The 21,680-nt window shown below is 40.5% G+C and overlaps 1 protein-coding gene across 1 annotated transcript in view; it reads right to left on the bottom strand.

Moving 5' to 3' along the window:
- PARD3 (par-3 family cell polarity regulator) overlaps positions 1–21,680 on the bottom strand; it is a 1,467,145-nt gene that overhangs the window by 615,287 nt on the left and 830,178 nt on the right. The window contains 1 exon segment of the mRNA XM_029588581.1: positions 18,187–18,354. Within this exon segment, the coding sequence (XP_029444441.1) occupies positions 18,187–18,354 (168 nt within the window).

The raw sequence follows: 21,680 nt of genomic DNA, 5'->3' as shown, positions 1-21,680 counted from the left end.
ATTGTTCTAAAACCATACCCTGTAAAGCTACTTTAGCTTTAATGTTTTTCTATATTGTTTAAAAACTGTTCTAAAACCGTTCCCTGTAAAGCTCCGTTAGCTGCATATCTAGTTCATTGGAAACCGATGTGATGTTTCCGAACGAATGTCGATATATAAAAATGTAAATTAAATAAATAAATAATAAATGAAGAAAAGTGCATGGGGGTAACTTGCTGATGTGGCTGCTACTACCCTTAATCAATAAGCCTGATGTTTTTTATGCAACTCAGACATTGCTTTCTGCTTTCACAGCAAGGGAAATTGGATTAAAACAGCACCTGAGACTTTTACGGTCTGGGAAACTGATATACATAGCGGTAACCTGCACAGTGCAGTAGATACTAGCATAAGCTTGCTGCGCAGACTGGGTGGATCATTTGGTCCTTTTCTGCTGTCATTTCTATGTTTCTATATTTAAACTATTTACTCAGCCAGCTTTGAATATCTATCTCATTGGTGACCGCAGCTTGTCTGCATATTGCCATGGGCAGATGTCCACCTTGTTCACTTACATTAAAACAAGCTAAAAATGGGAGACACACCTTGGAAATACAAGTGAATTCAAAGGAGGGGCTTTTTCATACATTGAACAGGAAAGAATTGGTCAATATTTGCTATTGACCTAATATTAGAACAGAAATCAATACTGAAATGCTAATAGGAATTTCACCATTCACCATTATCTGCCAGGCAAAAGTGGGCATGAAAACATTTCACAAGAACAAGTATTTTGAGAATGTGCAGGTAGTACCCTCCCTTTCTTTGCTCTGTAGGTTCTGACACAGAAGAAAGGTCAAAGTGCTTCACTGATGCTGACCCACTGAACTTGGCTGCTCTAACCTGTCACTGCATCATAAAGCTGCATTCTGTTTCATAAGAACATAAGACTTGCCATACTGGATCAGCCCAAAGTTCCATCAAGTCCAGTATCCTGTTTCCAACAGTGGCCAAGCCAGGTTACAAGTACTTGGAAGGATCCCAAGGAGTAGATCTATTCCAAGTTGCTTCTCCTAAGAATAAGCAATGGATTTTTGCAACTCTGCCTTAATAATGGTTAATCGACTTTTCCTCCAGGAACTTGTACAAACCTTTTTTTTTTAATGCAGCTACACTAACAGCTTTCACCACATCCTTTGGCAACAAATTCCAGAACTTAATTATGCATTGAGTAAAAAAATTGTTTTCTTATTAGTTTTCAAAGTATTACCTAGTAACTTCATTGTGTATCCCCTGGTCTATGTACTTTTCGAAAGAGTAAACAACTGAGTAACGTTTACTTGTTCCATTCCACTCATTATTTTATAATATCTCCCCTCAGCCATCTCTTCTGCAAGCTGAAATCCAAACCTGTTTAGCCTTTCTTCATAGGGAATTGTTCCTTCCCCTTTATAATTTTGGTTGCCCTTCTCTGTACCTTTTCTAATTCTGCTATATCTTTTTTGAGATGTGATGACTAGAACTGCACACAGTACTCAAGATGAAGTACCATGGAGCGATACAGAGGTATTATGATAGCCTCTGTTTTATTCTCAATTCCTTTCCTAATATTCCCTAGCATTCTATTTGCCTTCTTGGCTGCTGCTGCACTCTGAGCAGGAGACTTGATTTTATGAACCAATAAGAAAGAGGAGAGTCTTTTGAAAGTGGCCTGCTGGATTGGTTATTTCTTTCAAGAGAGGTTCAGGGAGGGACAGGCTGCTCTGACTGGGGAAATGTTTACTTATCTATGCAGAGATCTGGACAGTGAGCTCCATCCTTAGTTTGAGCAGTTACACAGAGAACAGACAGACAAGCATATTATGAGTCTCCAGTGCCATGCTGGAAGCTGTTTTAGCTGCCCCTTAAGCAGAAGAGTTGCAACAAGACTCAAAACAAGCAAGCAGTGAAAGGCAGCTGCAGACGAGTTACTAGATCCCCGAGAGCTGTACTGAAAGCTGTTTCTGCTGCCTCTCCAGCCATGCATAAAAGATTTTTGGATTCACTGGTGTGGAGCAAGTACTTCTGTGACCCAGGAATAGTGAGGAAACATCGAGCACAGGACTCTGGGTTAATCTTTATTTTTGAGCTGCTGTTACTCTATTCTGACTTTACTCATTATGTAACAGACACCCAATTCTGTTACCATTAAGAACAGTATAAGTTAGTGAATGGGGGAGGTTACCCTTCAAATGTGGCCCTTCTCTTTTGAGTCGTCTGGAATGCCGTCCCCCTTGAGAGCTATTTTAAGCAGCTCTCTCCAGGAACACTGGAGGCATTCCCTTATCGTTTGCTAGCAGTTAGGAGGTAGTGAAGTTTTTTTTTATGTTGATTTTTTCAGGCCCAATCAGCCTGCCTTCTGGGATGGGGTTACAATTATATCAAAGTTAGCTAGCTGTCTACAGCATCTATAAACCATGGGATTACAAACCAACCCAAGTCTAAGTTGTCTAACTGTTAATCCTTCATTCCTCAGCCCCATCACCATACCCCAGGATATATTATTTGCAACAGCATTGTGCTACAATATGATCTGCCATGCCAAGACAGTTAAGGGCCCTTCATGTAGCTGCTAATTCCTGGAGTCAAGGAGCTTTACCATACTGAGTGCACTCTTGCGGAAAGGGTGGAGAGAATCAATTGTCTCTGCTTATGCATGAACAATAGCGGGCCCTGCAGTTAGTAGAGTGGTATTACCCATCCCCACAGAAATATAGTGAGCTCACTGATAATTCAAAGGTATACCAGGCCTGGGTACCAGCAAATACAACGTATTGCTACTTTAATGATTAATGCTTTTTTTTTCCCAGTTCAGAATGTTATATAAAACTGTTCATACTGATTTTGGAAGCGTGTCTTGGTGTGTGTGATAGATTACTCTAAACTTGCATACACTGTTTATAGACTTTAAAACTGATATATGTACTTAACCTTTTGTTTATGGACAGATTTTGATGCAGTTGGGTCTTGCAATAATAAAAATCTGTTGTGTTCGGCGGATTGCGGGCCTGCTGCCCTTACCACCAGGCTGGGCCAGCCCTGTCCGCCTCCCAACGTCGCACCGGCTTTCTGGGATGCAGTTGACTGCCGTGCCTGCCTCCTAGGGCCCTCTCGGAGCAAGGCAGGAGGCCACACCATGACACTCATCTTTGTGGCAGGATGCTGCTGGATCTTCATGCCCCGCTCCCTTAGGGCACGTGTGCAACGACTGCCCTAAATTTAAAGGGGCAGCAGCAGAAAACCTCTGGAGGCACCCCCTGATGGCATTGTCCAGCCAAACCTATAAAGGGCTGAGACGGAGAACTCTCCAGTGCCTCGGCAATAGGTCGACTCTACTAGAGACGTGCTTTGCTTCTGTGTTCCTGCGTCCACTCTGTGACCTGTTTCTGGTTCTTTATCAGTCTGAGTTCCTGCCCTTCATGGTCAGTCTTCCCTTTGTTTGTCTTCAGCGTCTCAACTTGCTCCTGTGGTTTCTTGTCCTCCCTCCTCCTCTTTGTTCCTCATTTCATTGGATTGGACTTCTAGCTTTGACCTGGATTGGACTTCTGGTTTGACCTCAGATTGGACCTCAACACAGCTTTCCCTCTGCCTGCTTGCCATACTGCTTGAACTCTGCCTGCCCTGACCACTGCCTGAACCACGATACTGAGTAAACTCCGCTCACCGACCACAACCTGAACCTGTCTCTGTTGTCAGCCGCCTGTCCTGATCGCTGCTCGTACTAACTCTATTTCTTTACCATGCTGGCCTGCAACATCTTCTAAGCGACAGATCTTCACCTCCACAGAGCCCTGTGCCTAAGTCCAGCCAGCCCCAGCACATGAGGACTCAACCTAAGGGTTCTAGCCAGCTCTGCCTGTCAACGGTGGGGACCTGCAAGGCTCCACCCTGCGGGTTGCGCCAACTCCATCCGGGCCCAAGCTTCCACTTCCACAACAAAAACAGCACTGTTCTATTCCAGTGTGTTTGGTTGTTTCTCTGAAGTCTATTCAAAAAGGAGGAGGATCCATTTTCACACAGGCCAAACCCCAGGGTAGGGCTACATGCCTAAAGAACTTCAACTTCATAAATGGGAAGATTTTATTATTGAACTGTAAACTGCCAACATGCAAAGTGTACAGTTGAATTCATCATTGGAAAGAACGAACACAATCTAAATACAAATAATGACAACACATTAAACCTTCACTGTTGTTCACCATTTGCTCTGGTAAAGCTGCAGCTGCCACTGCAGTTGATTTCCTATTGAATATGTTCCACAAGGGAAACAAAGTCCAGCACATCTTACATAGAAACATAGAAATGACGGCAGAAGACGACCAAACGGCCCATCCAATCTGCCCAGCAAGCTTTCACACTTGTTTTTTTCTCATACTTATCTGTTACTCTTGGCCCTTAGTAGCCTTTTGGTTTCCAATTCCCTTCCACCCCCGCCATCTTCAAACAACAGTGCTATGAGAATCCAAGTCACGCCAACCAACCAAATAAAAGGTGCAAAGTAAGTACCTTTGCAGCTAAATGTGCTTATTTAGAAGAAAACAAAATGATGGAACAGTTGGAGAATTTCTTTTAGGAGTCGGGAATTCTTATTTTTATCCCACCTTTCTAAATGATGCTCAAGCCAACTTACAGATTTTTAGAATTCAGGTGCAGGGAGTTATGCCCCAAAGAGCTTACAATCTAAGTGGGACCCGAGGCAATGGGAGTTAAAGTGGCTTGCCCAAAGGTCACAAGGAGCATCAATGTGTGAAGCCAAGATGAAAAGAGATGTGATGGGGGGACTCCTATACCTAGCCCTGAAAAGTCACCTAACCCCAGTGTCACTTGCTTGATGTCACATGGATGCTTCACTGATAATTGAATTTGCATTCCTAAATCACTTTGGGTGATTTAAAGTAAATCTGTAAATGTTATTAAATAAATAATTATTAATTGAGATCTGATCCTTAAAGATTTTTCTTTTCAGCATAAAGATAAATAATATTTATCTTTAAAAATAGGCACATTTCCTGATGCTTCAAAGAGCACTTGGGCACACCGGAAAATATTTTTCAATATGTAAGCTGACGTTTTGGGATTGGAGCCTAATTTCTCACTAAGGTTCCCTGCTAAATAAAGTCACCGTTAAGGCTTGGAATTTATCTTTTGTTTTTTTACCCAAACTAAAACCATGAAAAAGAGATGCTGATTACACTCAGACACCTCCTCCTCCTGTTATAATAGGGGCCGTTATGATTTTCTATGTAGAAATGCATGCATTATGGGCCAGATTTTCATACCTATGCGCTGGCGTACATTTGTGCACGCAACCCGGTGCACACGAATCTATGCCTGATTTTATAACATGCGCGCGCAGCCGCGCGCATGTTATAAAATCCAGGGTCTACACACGCAAGGGGATACACACTTTTGCACCTTGCGCGTGCCAAGCCCTAGGAGAGCCCAGATGGCTTTCCCTGTTCCTTCCACCCCCCCAAACCTTCCTTCCCTTACCTAACCCGCCCCCCAGCCCTACCTAAAACGCCCCTGACCTTTATTTTAGAAGTTGAGCCTGCCTTTGGGCAAGCGTAGGTTGCACGTGCCGGCCAAGTGCCGGCACGCAATCCCCCGGCCTAGCAGCCCTACGAAGGCCTCTGGCCAAGCCCCCACCCCGCCCCTTTTTTCAAGCCCCAGGACATACGCGTGTCCCGGGGCTTGTGTGCGTCGCCGGGCCTATGCAAAATAGGCTCGGCACGCGTAGGGCTTTTAAAATCTGCCCCTATGTTTGCTTCAGCATTTTGACTGTCTTTTTTCCCCTTCGTTTCTGGTTTCTTCTTATTCCTTTCTCAGATCCCTATTTTTGGAGGGTCCTTAAATTGCAGGCCTGTGATTTTATAGCATATGCATCTTTTTTCTTCTTTTTTATGGATTAGATTATTTCAGTATCTGCTTCTGACAGATTTTGCTCTGTTAATTATTTTCTCATTTTTGTATATATTAAAGAAAGTAGTATAATTCTGTGGAGCTCTAAACTTTTGTTTCTTTTTCTTATAAACTTATATCCAGCAAAAGTTGCAAGAAATTTAACTAGAAAAGAAATCTCTATTAAAAAACTTGTTAATGAAAACAGCAATTGCTTGTTCTAGTAATATAACAGCACAATGAATAGGGTCTGGATTTCATGCTCTTTTTCTTTGCTACCATAAACAGAACAAGAAGAATCATGATACCAGTACACCAACCAAAGGAGCGTAATCTGTTTCTTTTATACTACGGGTCTGATACCTGGATCCAGAAATGTCTGTAACACAGCCACACAGACATTTCATAAAACCACCTTAAAAATATCCTTATATTTTTATATCCCTGTATTGCAATTTGATTTTCCTTTTTTTCTTTTTCAACTATCATTTCCAAATAATTTCATTCTTGTCCCACCTTTATCATATGAGGTCATATGATAGAGGCCTTCTGAGATTTATCATATTTTCCTTTAACACACAACTAATAAGAACATTGACATGTCAGCTCTAGATCTCTGCCTCCAGACATTTTCTTACTATGAGTATCACCATATTGCGCAAGATCTCATAATAACTAATCTACTGTGAGTCCTAAGATTTCTTACAACTATTCTAATTTACAACTCATGGACATCTTACTCCTCCCCTTACATAAGGGCTTTTGATTTCTTAATTCTTCCTTATGTGCTTTTCAAGATTTCTCAGCACCTCTTTTATACATAGAAATGATGGCAGAAGAAGACCAAATGGCCCATCCAGTCTGCCCAGCAAGCTCTCACACATTTTTTTCTCATATTTATCTGTTACCCTTGGCCCTTAGTAACTTTTTGGTTCTATTCCACTTCCACCCCCGCCATTGCTGTAGAGAGCAGTGCTGAAGCTGCATCTAAGTGAAGTATCTAGCTTAATTGGTTAGGGGTAGTAACTGCCGCAATAAGCAAGCTACTCCCATGCTTATTTGTTTACCCAGCCTGTGCAACTCAGTCCTTGTTGGTTGTCTGAGTATAATTCCACTTTACTTCATTCCCCCCTGCCGTTGAAGCAGTGAGCTGTGCTGGATATGTATTCCAAGTGAAGTATCATGCTTAATTGATTTGGGGTAGTAACCGCCATAACAAGCAACCTACACCCATGCTTATTTGCTTATCCAGACTATGTAATTCAGTCCGTGTTGGTTGTTGTCTAAATATAAATCTTTTCTTCATTCCCCCTGCCGTTGAAGCAGTGAGCTATGCTGGATATGAAGTGTTCTTAAATCACCTTTCATCAAGATAGTAAAGATCCATCTACTCCAGAATTACAATTTGAGATATCATCACTTAAAAATCCTGAATCCCACACCAATAAGCTTGGCTAATCACTGTTACACAAGTGCTACTTTTCTAACACATTTTAACAGCATCTTTTTAATTTTCTTTTTCACTGTCTATAGATAATCATAAAGAAAGAGTAACACTGGGATGCAGATAACACCTCCCCATGCAAGGCTAATTATAGGCACAGAGGGGGCAGGAGGTGTAAAAATACTTTATGATTATTACCTTTCCCTCCCAAGTGGGTAAGGTAGATATAAGCATGCATACTTTTAGCTGCGGGGATGGGGGAGTGGGCAGGAGACTGAAAATAAGTATGAAAATTGCATTTCAAACGTCCAAGTGCATTTTATAGCGTGCAGTCTGCACCTGCTCCCATACAGGTGCAAAATATGCAGGTACTTTTTTTTTTTACCTGAGATGTGCATGCTGGCAAGAGTTTCTAAGGGAAACTCCATGAGGGTTTTCCTTTAGAAAATGAGCTTTCAGTCCCCAAAGGGAGTTCAGAATTTGCCATTCCGACATACTAGGGTGGCAATGCATGAGATCACAAAGTATTGCATCTTCTTAATTAGAGGAAGATGTGGATAGGCTATTTATGTTATAAAAGGCAGTACTAGACAGCAGCGTGAGGGGTTGGTGTTCTTCCCTATACTCTAACTGTACCTCTTTCAGGAATTTCCTCTCTTTTATAGGTAATACATCCAAGTTATAAATTCTAAATCTTCAGCATATTTTACCACAAGAAGTTTATTTTCATCTTTCTACATACTGTCTAGTCAGACTTAACCTTCAAATATTCAATTTCAATGGCACACAGAATTGTAAGGTTTCTTTTTTTTTCCCAAAGACCATTTACTCACCTTCCAATTGAATCCAGACTAACACATTATAGAAAGAAATAACCATCCAAGCCACTGTTTATTTTAACCCTCTATGCTTTTCAAAGTAGATTTTGAAAAAGAAAATCTGTTTTATGTTTGCACATACATGACAATGCAATCTCATCAATTCTTCTCAGGAAAAGGGAATTTTTCAAACATTTGCAAAATGAAAATAGCAAAATAAATCATCAATATATTTACAGATGTGTGAGCATGCTCTACAGGTCGCTTAACTGTGAACAGGAGAAATGCCAGCCTCTTTAGTCTTGCAATTTTATAGGGCAAAGGTCTGTGAAAATGAATGAGGAACACAAAGCAGTAACCTAAGCATATACTAAAGCTCATTATAATAGAGTTAAACTTGTTCTTCTTTAGGCTGATGGCGGTTTTTATTCTCTTCTAGTTCTTTTTGACCTCTGTGGTCTTTTTATAAATGATATGATTTCTCTCTTTTAATGAACTAGATTAATATGCTGGAATCTCTAGCTTCTTCCTCTCTTAGTTTTGCTCTGAACTACTTAACTGTTATCCTTTTCGATGTTTCTTGCAAGTAAATCTCTTCCACTCACATCCTCCTCCTTTATGGCATATGCCAAGGTTTTATCCTTCGCGCATTACTCCTTTCAATCTGCCTCTTTCTCCTGGGACAGTTCACTACACCTTTAATCCAAGTGGGCCACAGTTGTCAGTATTAGGCTTAAGTCTTCTTCAATATCTTTATAAGCAGGATCGTGGAAGGGTTAGAAGGGAACATGTACCCATTTGCAGACAATTTAAAAATATTCAACAGAATAGACATGCTGGAGGGACAGATGACATGAAAGATGACTTTTAAAAATTGGAAAAATGATCAAAGAATCATTAACTGCTTTTAATCCATTAAAAATCATGCATTTGGAATGCAGAAATCCAAGGGCCAAATACCATTTTGAAAGGGTAGAACTAGCAGTCACTCAAGAGACCTTGGGATCATATCTGATGACCTCAAGTTAGCAAGTCAGTGTGACAAAGCACTTAGGAAAGATAACAGGTGTGTAACACCTGTCCTGTCTTTCCTGGGCACAGGGACTCACGGGGAGGCTCATGGCCTACATCAGGCCTCATGACTTTCCACGTTTCCTGCATAAGATTTAACTCTTCAAGGCCCTTAGAGTTTCTCTTCACAGGAGCTTTTATCAGCTGTCAAAGCACAAAAATCATCACACTGACTTCAAACTGTTGTTCAAGATAAAATTTCTTTATTGGCACTGACAGCAGGTAAAACAATGTCCAAAATAGTGATAAACTAATGGCTAGTTCAAACAGTAGAGCAAAGTCCAAAGCAGCACAAAAAATAAATCTCAGTCACTTTCCAGCAGCAATACTCATTCCTCCCAAACAGGTCAGCTGTAGTTACAAGAACCCTCCTTCTGTGGGCCTTCCCAAGCATCTGCTTTGAAGCCAGCTCTCCTTCTGTATTTAGGAATCTTCTCCAACACTGGAAATCTTCTAGCTGACTCTTTCTCCAACCAGGAATCCCTTAAGACTTCATCCTCATATGGGCAGTTTCCTCATTTTTCAAAACTCCCACCAAGAACATAATCTTTTCTTAATGAAGACTCCTCCAAAACGTCTGCCAAGACAGATAAGTTATTTCAACATCTTGCTTCATGGTAACCTCTTCTCTTCAGACCCTTTTCCTCCCTAGAAGAACTGGGTACCCCTTCCTTGGGCCTCAGTCCTCTTCACTAGACAGAATTCCTCATCAGAAGTGATAAAGTCCCACTTCAGGTACTTCCCCGTGAAAGGAAAGACCCCATTTGTACCACTTCATTGGGAGGTGGCCCCCTCAGATTGTTGCAGGCAGTCTGACTTCTCCTGATTCCAATTTCTCAGGACTCCTGTTGTATTCTCCTTTTCCTTCTGACTGTCTCACATGGTCACAGCAGTTTTTTCAAACCTAAAGCACCTTCCACTAGATAGTGCCAAATTTCCTAACACACTGACCTCACTAGCAGGGCAGGGTCTGTTGAGACCACTGTGGCAGAGAATGGATCGAAACAATGCAATCAATTCCTTTAAACGTCGCATTTTATTTGCTTAAAACTACTTAATGAATAACAAAATCCAGGCAATGCAATTTGAAATGGATGAAACTCAAATTTTGACAATCAGCTTTTATAATGGAGGCAGACTTAACTATAGCTTTTTTTTTTTTTTTTTTAATGCAAGGGAAAAAAATGCAGTCATTCTTTTTGAATGAGTGAATAAATAGGTTTACATATGTCCATATTAGTATTTACTAGATACTAGAATATATTTTACTGAGAAAACTGATGGATTACATTCTCTCTCCTTCACTCAATGGGAACTTTCTACCAGCCTATACTTATAGGAAGTAACAAAATAATGCAGCTTACTTTGCTTTGAGGCAATTTAGTTAGATATGAACTAATCCATCCTTCCCATAATCCCCAATGAAATCATTTTCTACTGCTGCTGCTGCTTTAATCTGCCTCCCTCCCATTGACTGATCTGGGAGAAGAGACGGGGCAACAATCGCTGCAGAATGTGCTGAAATTTGATACAGAAACCCAGTTGTTCTCCAGTCCACCCTTCCACCCATGTAAGAGCCTCATAGTGATAGTATCAGAAGCAGGAAGTCAGTGCAGACCTAAGCCATGTCCCAGAGCCTGCGAGTCTAAATGACCTTGGACCCATGCTCACTTCCCGCTTCTGATACCACCATTGCTGTCCGCAGGGGTGGTAGGGAGAGAAAGAAATGTCAGCAAAACCCCTCTCATATTCCTGGGATTGTCATTCCCTGTTCTACAGGCTCAGTCTGATCTAGAAATCTACATCTGAGAAGTGAAAGTAAAAATGTGAAAAAGACAATAATGAATATTAAAGCTCTCAGCTTCCCCAGATATCACAGCTTTCATACCTGACTGAAATATATAATTGTACAGATACACTTAAAGATAAACAGTAGAAAAAATTTCCATTACCCAAAAGAATTTGAATAGTTATCCCTTTCATGTATACAAAACACTGATTAAATTATTACAGTGATCCTATTTCAAACCATTGCTTATAATAGTAAATTACATTAAATGCTCTATGAATCAGCCATCTTAGTTATCATCTTGTCCAAATCTAAACCTTTCCTTTATATTACTGCAAAAAATAAAACGAAGACATGATGCTATATATTTCCTGACTTTCAACTTGTATATATTCTTATTAGGAAGCCTGCCAGAAGTATTTAAAGGCAGAAGCCTTTGTATGCATATGATACTATATGATGAGTGTTGGCAAACAATCTTAAATCATGGCACATAAAGACCAAAATGGCCTATCCAGTCTGTCCAGTTGATATTCATCCACTTTAGGTAGATGTACATATAAATTCAGATATTCAACCCAACACCATCATCCCTCTCCCCATGTATTTTACCTGTCAAACCTTTTCCCACCACATCTATCCCAATTTTGCACAAAATCTAACACAGTGATGGCTTTCACCATCTCTGCTAAGCAGGCCAATTCAGGCCTTGCCATTTTCAACTTTACTTTTTACAAAATGAATACTTAAGCCAACACCTGGCCCACTTCTATGTCTTCTTATCAAGTTTTGTAATAAACCCCACAGTCACCAAGGTAACCAATGCTGTGGGTAAAAAAGTGAAAGCCCTGGCCTCCCCAAGCAAAATTAAAGTTTGGATTTTAACTATGGTCCCTCAATTCAGGCCACCCCAGCCTTTTTGGAAGCGCAATGGATTTATGCATGCAACTAATGATCCATGCTGATTTATCTTGATGGCTTCTTGGAAGACCGCCAAATCCATCATCTTGGAGCTTTAAATCATGATGCCTAGATTTACAAATTCCTTCCAATGAAAAATGTTTGCTATTTGAGCATTATTATTACCTTTCAGGGATATAAATATTCCAAGGTATGTAAATATCACTCTTGTTCTCCTCTCCTCTAGGGTATCCATGTTTACATTCTTCAGGCTCATTTCATACGGCTTTTGTGAAGTCCACACTATTTCGGCTGCTTTGCTCTGGACAGTCTCTAGTCTCTTTCTACTTTTCTGTGATATAGCCTTCAGAACTGAACATAGTACTTTGGACCAGTGTTTTCCTGCCCTCTCCCGGGGGCCCACCCAACCAATTGGGTTTTTAGGATTGCCACAATGAATCTGCTTGAGATAGATTTGCATACCCTGATTCGCCAAAGTATCCAAATTTCCCTTATGCATATTCATTAAGAATATCCTGAAAACCCTCCAGGAGAGGACAGGGAAACACTGGTCTAAATGAGGTCTCATCACCTTGTTATTTTCTAAGGGTTATGCCTCTCTTTATGCACTCTAGCAACACTTAGATTTTGGCCACCTTCTTATTACACTGTTTCGCTACCTTGAGATTATCAACCACTATCACTCTGAGGTTTCTCTCCTAGTCAGTGCACATCAGCTTCTCATTAACAGATGTGTATTGTTCCACAGATGTGTGTACCCAAAATGCATAACACTGCCTGCCCTTTTTGGCACTGAACCATAATTGCCAAGTATTCGACCACTCCTCAAGCTCTCTTAGATCACTTTTCAGGGCTGTCCACTCTGTTGCACATCTTTGTATCACTCATAAAAAGGCAAACATTCCCTTCTATCACTACCACAATATCATTCAGAAGGATATTGAACAGAACTAGCCTCTAGACCGATTCTTGAGGCACTCTTCCAATCACTCCTCTCCTTAGTGTGACTTCAATTTACTACTATACTCTTTTATCTATCACTCAACTAGTTTGTAATTCAATTCACCAGTTTGGGATCCATCCTAAAGCTGCATCTGATGCAGAACAGTTTCAAAAGCTTTGCTGAAATCCAAATGAACCATTATCCAGAGCATGTCATCATTCTAATTCTATAGTCACCCAACTGAAAAAAAATCAGATTTGTTTGGCATGATCCACCTCTGGTAAAGATATGGTGCTTTGGGTCCTGCAAACCACTGGAATGTAAATAGTTCAGTATCCTTTCATTTGGTAGAGACTTCATTAATTTTTGAACCATCAAGTTAAAATCAATGCCCTGTGGTTTCCAACCTTTGTGAATAGAAGCCATATCTTCCATTCTCCAGACCAAGAGAACCACTCCCATCTCCAAAGAACTACTGAATATATCTTTTAGCAGAACTGCCAGATCCACTTTGAGCTTACTTGATATCCTAAGATGATTACCATCCTGCCCCATGACTTTGTCCAATTTCAATTTTGCTAGTTCCACAAAATAAAATGCCTGTATTCTAGGGTTAGACTCCTTGTGGGGAAAATTTTCATACTCTTAGTGCAGCTTGCATCTACATTGGTATCATAAGCTATTTTTAAATGAACAACCTCCTTTAGAGTTTCCTTCTAAAAATATGCTGGCAGATACTCCATGTGTACAAACGTGCAAAGTATGTGCCAGAAAGCATGCTTGATTTTTTATTTTTTTTTAATGAAATCACTCCACCTATTTTCCTCTCTGACCTAAACCCACCTTTCTTCCCCAAAGATATGAGTTTGCATGCAGTATATGTGTACATGTATTTTTAAATGCATTGAGAATGGACAATTTTCAGAAGTCCATTTTATGTTGGTAAACATTTAACACACACAAAAAAAAAACCTTGCCTTTCATGTTACCTAACAATCCACCCACATTTGCCTGGCCCTCAACAAATTTCTCACTATTTTTCACTTTGATATTATCCTGCTGACTGAATTAAAGAGGTCAAATACATTTTTCTATGGCAGTGCTTCTCAATTCAGTCATGGGGGCACACCTAGCCAGTGAGGTTTTCAGGATATGCTCAATGAATACGTATGACATCATTTGCATCCAGTGCTTATATTGTATGCAAATCTATCTCATGCATATTGTTGGGTTTGTGGCATATTGTGGACTCTTGGTTGAAGTGGCGATGACTCCTCCCACAGGGAGGGGCCCGTGGGAAACCACAACGATTGGCTAGACTCTAGTAAGCAGATACTGAGGAGAGAAAGCTTTATTGTACTGCAGATGTAAGTTGAATCTTGCTTCAAGGAAGGGATAGTACTGAAGGCCAGCGATATCACAGTAAGCTCAGTCTCTATAGATGATGGTCTCACCCGGATGTAGCAAGGTTGGGTAGTGTTCCGCAGCGCGGGATAAACCGAACCTGAAGGATGGAATAAGGAGAGCTGGAGCATAGCGATACTCACAAGTGGAAGAGAGGAGAGAGAAGAATGGAGAGAGGGACCCAAGGTCCGAGGTGCAGGATACCCAGAGCAGGATAGGCCCTCGAGGAGCGAGTACCTAGGAGCGCCATAGGATCCTGGAAGAAAGTAGATAGGACTCCCAAGGAGCGGTGTCCTAGGTTAGGTAGTTGAACCCTGAAGGGCAGATAGGCCCCTGAGGAGTGGGTTCCCAGAGCTTCCGTAGGAGCGAGTTACCCCGGAGGGTAGAAAGGAATCCAAGTGAGCAGCTTAGAAGCGGTCAGAGTAGCAAAACCGAAGTCCTTGCTAACTCGTTGGGCTATAGCGGAGCGGAGCGGAGGTTTAAATACCCGTAGGCACTGATGTCATGCGGTGGGGTTAGCCCCCGAGGTTCCTACCATGGCATATTCAAAAGCATAGGTGGCATGCGCGCGCGCGCCTAGGAGGCCTCAGGAAGAAGCATGGCGGACGGGAACACCCATGCTGTGTCGGAGACGCCGAGGCTTTCGGCAATCAGCACCGGAGGCAGCCATTTATTTTATTTATTTATTTATACAACTTTTCTATACCGTTGTAGAGAGAAATATGTCTCTATCTCTATGGTTTATACACAGCCATCCTTCCCAGGGAGGAGGAAAAGGGTAGAAGAGAGATGAGGCAGAGCAGTCGCAGCCGTCTGCGACCGATGGACGCAACACATATTCATTGTGGATATCCTGAAAACCTGTCTGGCTAGGTATGCCCCCAGGACTGGTTTGAGAAGCACTGCTCTATGGTGCTGACTGTTGGAGGACAAAGTTTTGCCTTGAATTTCAAAACAAAATATTTAATCTTAATTGAATAACAGCAAGCCGGCTCCATAACACCACCTCTGTAAATTCTAATCCCATTTATAAGGTAGGTTCTAAGTATCCTTTCTATAGGAGCAACACCCCACAGAAAGCTAATAAATATTCACTGAACAGAAAATAAGATTAAAATTGTTAATTTTTTCTATATTATGAATATTTTCCCCTTCCCAATTTGTTGAATTATTGTAACTATGTTGATAGCTGTTTACCTTCTATTGTTTTAATTATTTCTATTTGTTTATAGAAATATCATTTGTAATTGCCTCAAATAATTCAATGTTTATTATTTGAAATGTAGTTTATTTAATTTATTTAGATTTCTATTCTGCCTTTCAGCCACCTCAAAGCAATTATATTTAGGAACTGTAGGTATTTAAAAGAAATAGCTTAAAATACCAACTTGCCTGTTTTTTAAGTTTTGGTTGGCTCTACTGCTTCTAATGGTTTTATTTTTTAGTCTTGACCCTCTTGCTCTAATATATATTATTTTTAGAATTTAAATTTGAAAAACATTAAACACCACATCTAAGGAGGACAATACACATTAGAATAAGAGGACCCTTAACTGTGTTTGTTTTAACAAACCAAGTGGAATAAAAATATTTCTGATTTTAAAACAGTATCTAACATAAAAAAAGAAAAAAGCATGCGTACAGATCTAGACATATTTCTTTGCTATAGAATTAAGGTTAACTAGGTGAGCAATGACAGACAAAATCAATTTGTGTTAGATTCTTGTTGGCTTCTCAGCCGCTCCGCTACCCAGACTGCATTCTCTCATCCTGTGTATATTTTTGAAAAACCGTATTTGGTTACAAGTATGGTTCTAATAAGTAGAACTCATGAAAATTCAGCATTATAGTCATAAAAGGAAACACAACAATATTCTTTTCCAGTGTCATGACATCAGAAAACCTCTTACTAGGACACCATCCTACAAATGTGAAATACAAAAGGTTAGGATATTTTCCTATTTATAAACATACAGAAGAGAATTCCAAACCCCTTCTGTACCTCTCCCTCTGCTACGGCCTATACTCACAAACCACTCCCTATCCCCATTCCCCTCACCTCCATTCACTTCTGCCTCTCTTCTATGCCGCCACACTGTCCCTTTCTTCTGGTGCTTTTCCATTCACCTCTTATCCTTCATGGATCTTATTCCTTTTTTTCTACCCTCATCCGTCTGCCCACCCCTGCAACTCAAACTCTGCCTTTGTTCTCCTATGGCTCTTTCCCCATCCCCTTGCATGCCTCTTACCTGGTACCCTATTCACAGAGGTTGATATCATTAAACGTAAGGTACCATCCAAAGGGAAGCCAATTTTCAACACACCTACATTGCCTTATCTGAAAACTACCCTCCTCTCCAGCTAAAAGCAAGCAGGGGCTTCCATAGCGCAGGAAACTGAGGCAATTCTCTGGGCACATTCAGGTTGGGGGAGTAAAACTACACTTTCAACAGCATACATGCCATTTTACTATCTTTGGCCACCCACACAAAATAGCAGCTGCAGAACTGCAGTGGCACTTTTAGCACCTTACCCAAGAAGTTCATTTTTGAAGATTAGTGCCCAGTAGTTGTGCCAAAAGTACCCATGTACTTTGCAACCCTATAGTGATACCAAGCTGATGTTTAAAAACACTATAGCTGGGCCGGGCCAATGACTCAGATTCCTGGCTCCGGGTTTTCTGCGCTCCAGGATGCAGCAGAGGCAATATGCACAGTCCTCAGGAGGGAGCCAGTCGGTCACTGCACAAGGGAGGCACCTAATGGCTGGACTCAGGGCCCAGGATTTCAGGCGTCCAGAAAAAGCCCCTGTGCATGGTCTCCAAAGGAGGACTGCCACTGCAATGACTGGAATAAATGGGGAGGGGAGATACAATAAGGGAAAAACCTCCAGGCAGCTGGGAATGAAGGCTCATGGTGCCAGATTTCAGCCCTCGCTCTGATTGAGAAGGAAGCCCAAAGGAAACTGGAGAAAACTACCAAGTCAGCAGAGTAACACTATGGTCTTTCAAAACTAGCACCAAAACTTCTTGAAACCCCAGGAACTCGGATTTTAAGGTATACCAAATGTACTGGCTTCAGTCTTCTCTCCGACGGGGTGGGAAATCTGGATTTAAAATTCACAGTTCTAAAAATCTAAATTCCTTTAAAAGTAAACCACTCAAATTTTTTTTTGATTCTCTAGCTTAACAGTTACTGAAGCAAATGCTCTGAAACTTGGCAGATTTCGTATCTACAGACCTATCAGAAGTTTACGTTCTGCTCAAAAACGTCTCTTACAATTACCCACTATTAAAATAGCCTGATTTGACATTACAGATGATGAGCATTTTCGGCTGCTGGCCCCCAACTCTGGAATTCTATTCCAAATAATTTGAGACAATATGAAAGAATTTAAAAAAATATTTGAAAACGTTTCTTTTTCAATGCGCTTTCACTCCTAATATCACTTAATGTATCCCTCCTCTTCCAACTAGCCTTCCGTCCCCACCACCCCTTTTCTGGATTTGTTTTACTTGTTTTGAAGTTATGTATTGTTTTTGTAGATTTATTTCATTATTTTTAATTTAATTTTAACTATTTATTTTCATGAATTTAGTATCTTATTTTGTATGTTTTATTGTAAACTGCTTTGATTACATCTACGAATAAAAAAAGTAAATAAATAATTTAAAATAAATAAATAAATAAATAAATAAATATTGACTTTGCAGACTCTGAGAAAGCTTTGATTTTCTGAAGCAACATTAGTGAACGAAAACTGGGATTTCACATAGAGGTGTCATTTGAACTATAGCGATGACAACACTGCTACAAAATATACACTGCTCAGTACCGATGAAGTCTTCAGTACTTTGAATCCATATAAAATGAGTTACCTCATCGCACTTTATTCTCCTTGCCACTATAATCTGTATCATTCCTCGTCTGTTTCCTTCAGTCGACATAGACCTTCGCAGGGTTTCCATGGCATCTTGATTTGTCCTGCCCAAGAGGGATTCTCCATTCACGGCAATTAGTTGATCATTCACACAAAGTCGTCCATCCTAGCAGATGAAAGATAAATATTTAGTCATTTTAAAGGTGTTTCATTTTCTATATAACGCTACAATAGACTGGAAACCTTCCATTATTAAACTTATTTACACAGGCCATAATCATCCAAGTTCTGGCAAGCTACACGATATTATCATGCTAGAAATGTTTTGCTTCAAAATTTTATTTAACACTTTATTATGCAATCCATCTAACATCCATTTTGTTTAGCAGCAGCATGCTCATATGTCCAACTTCAAAATAAGTCAAAACAGCAACATATGAATATTAGGGTAGATATTCAAAAGCCATTTAGATGGAGAACTCACAAATTATAAGTCTAAATGGCTCATGCAGCTCATTCATCCACTTATTTGGCTAAATTATAGCCAGATAAATAGTAATCCGGCTATAATTTAGCCAGATTTAAAAAAAGGTGGTTCGGTGAAGAGCTACATTATCTAGCTAGCTTAGCCAATTTTGAATTATATCCAGCTAAGGGTCTGATTCATCAAGGCATTTTCTCAGACACAGAATGGGAGAAATGTCTTAGTGAATCAGGCCCTAGGTTTGCTGGATAACCTGCCACTTAATTGGATATCATAAAAAGATATCCAGTTAAGTAGCAATGCTATTGAAAAAAAGATGCAGGCCTAGAGGCCCCAACTAGCCCCACCCACCCGCGCTCTAAAGGTTCAGCCATGCCGAGCTGAGCTTGCCGCCTGCTTCAGAAAGTGCTGTGCATTAGATGGGTTACTAAATATAGAGGCCAGGGGTCGTTGAGTGTCTCTACCCCTCCTTCCATCCCTTGGTCCGATTTATTTTTTTCCAAAAATCTCAATCTCTGAGCACCCCACCCCCACCCCCACCCTAACCCTCCCATCCTTGCTATACCTGAAACTCCCGTTTCTCTTCAGGCCATATCACAGTACCCTCTTACTGCGACCTGGGCCAAATGCTTCAAGCGTAGCTAAGCAGTCACGCTGGAAGCGCAGGTTTCCACTGAAGTATTCATAGGAGCTAGGCTGGAAGCGAACGTTTCCAGCATAATTGCTTAACTACGTCAGAAGTATCGGGTCTGGGCCGCAATGGGAGCCTACCGGGATCTGGGCTGAAGAGAAACAGTAATTTCAGGTACAAGGATGGGAGGGTTAGGGCTGTGGTGGGGGAAAGGAGAGGGGCTCAGAGGGAGAGATATTTTGGGGGGGGGGGGGAAAGACCTGGGAGCAAGAGGTGGGAGGAGGGGGAGAAACAGTCATTGACCCCGGCTTCAATATTTGGCAACCCATCCAATGCTTTCAGGAGCAGGTGGCAGAGTTAGCCCGGCAGGGCAGAACCTTTGGAGCACAGGTGGGAGGGAGGAGTGCTGCTGGTGGGGGCCCGTAGGCCCGCTATCTGGTTTGTTTTTTTTAACTCTTTAGCACTTAACCAGATATGGTCGCTTGAATATAGCCGGTTAATTTTCAACTTATTTGGCTAAGATAAATCTGATAGCTTTGAATATAACCCAATATTAAAAAAATATCCGGATTTTAGTTTTCTTAAAATGACATGCATTGCTTTACCAGGATTTACCAGGAGCACTTTTTCCATGGGCAATAATCAAAGCAAAAATAAGCACATAGCTCTCCTTTGATTATTGGTACAAACCTGGCAAACAATATATATTCGTGAAATCTACACCAATATGGGCAGTTTGACTATTTTGCCCTCATAGTGCCTGATGCTTTAAGCAGCTAGAAACCTATAGAAGTAATGAGACAAGCAGCTTAATTGCTGTAGTGTGCGATACAGGAAACTGATGACTTTTAAATATGCACTGAATATATAGTTCAAAGGAAGCAAAATTAATAGGAATGAAAAATCTAATATTTCAATGGGCTTATACTGAAATGAGACAATATGTCTCATCTGTAACAAGGATGGAAAAACAAAATGGCTTTCTATCAACTGGATTGTATGTTAAGTACAATATAAAATCTTGCATACACTTTTATTTTGACTGCAAAATTATGTTGCTATTACCTTCCTCAACACATGTGATTACTATTTGAGTTGATGGCAGTTTTTCTGTAATGGAAAAGGGAAGTGAATCGTGATGCATCAGTAAACTCTAGCTCTGGCAAATGCAGCTTCAATTTTTTTTTTTACATCCAAATATGATTTGACCAAATGACCATTTAACCAGGAAAACTTCATAGTCTGAATACGAATTATCTATAGGTCATTGAATTTCAATCAATCATAATAAGAGGTCCATTTTCTTTATCTTATAATCACAATATTTTACCATAAAACCATGTATTTTGACTGAAACATCAAATATATATTTCATATTACTACATGTCTTAAACAAGAACTAGAGGACAGCTTGCAAATGAAGCAGCTCATGGATAACTAGAAAAATAATTCTTAAGATTTACATTGCTCTTGGGATCTCACATTTTTCAGGCATCAGCTGATGCTATATGATTATGATAGCGAGTCACACAGGTAACTATCAACTCCTTTATATTTTATGTTAATTTTTGTAAGGCATATATATTTTCAAATAATCCTTAGCAAAAACCAGACATCTAATTAAAACACTTATAGGGTTGAAAACATGAGAATTTTTTCAATTTTTCTGAAAAATAAAATTGTATTACCCCCCGCCTCATCTACAACTATTACAGTATTACCCCCGCCTCATCTACGACTTGCTCCCCAGTCCTGTCGTCGGATCACAGGCTAATATCCACATCTCTGAAGATCAGCCATTACATTCTACATCCGATACAAAAAACCAAGATCCAATTCAGGAAATTATGCAACCCAAATACTCTTAGCCTGCAACTATCCACAGCATTAGACAAACTGGCCGTCTCAGACACTGAGTCAGCCACATCCTCCTGGATCAAGTTAACGAAAAAAGTAGCAGACCTAACCTGCCCTTTAACTACTAAAGCCAAACACTCAAACTCGAACAACAGGAAACCCCTCAACTTAAAACCCTCAAACAAGAGCTTAGAAGTATTGAACATGCATGGCGAAAAAACCCATCCTCAACAAACAAGGAGACATATAAATCTCTCATGCACCGGTACCGGATTTCCATCCTCCAAACAAAAAGGCACTTCTTCTCACAGAAAATCCACCACTTCATCTACGATCCTAAAGCATTATTCTCAATCGTCACGTCACTCACCAAACCATCCCCCATGACCATCCCTGACGATCAAGCGGCCAGCAAAGCCTCAGAGCTAGCCACATACTTCAAGAAAAAAATAACCGATCTGATCACACCATTAAATGCCAATAATAGTCTCCTTCCTCCTCCCCCTTACTCTGCATAATT

The sequence above is a fragment of the Rhinatrema bivittatum genome, chromosome 2, assembly GCF_901001135.1.
Source record: "Rhinatrema bivittatum chromosome 2, aRhiBiv1.1, whole genome shotgun sequence".
Classification (NCBI taxonomy): domain Eukaryota; kingdom Metazoa; phylum Chordata; class Amphibia; order Gymnophiona; family Rhinatrematidae; genus Rhinatrema; species Rhinatrema bivittatum.
This window is presented reverse-complemented; position numbering and strand designations above follow the sequence as displayed.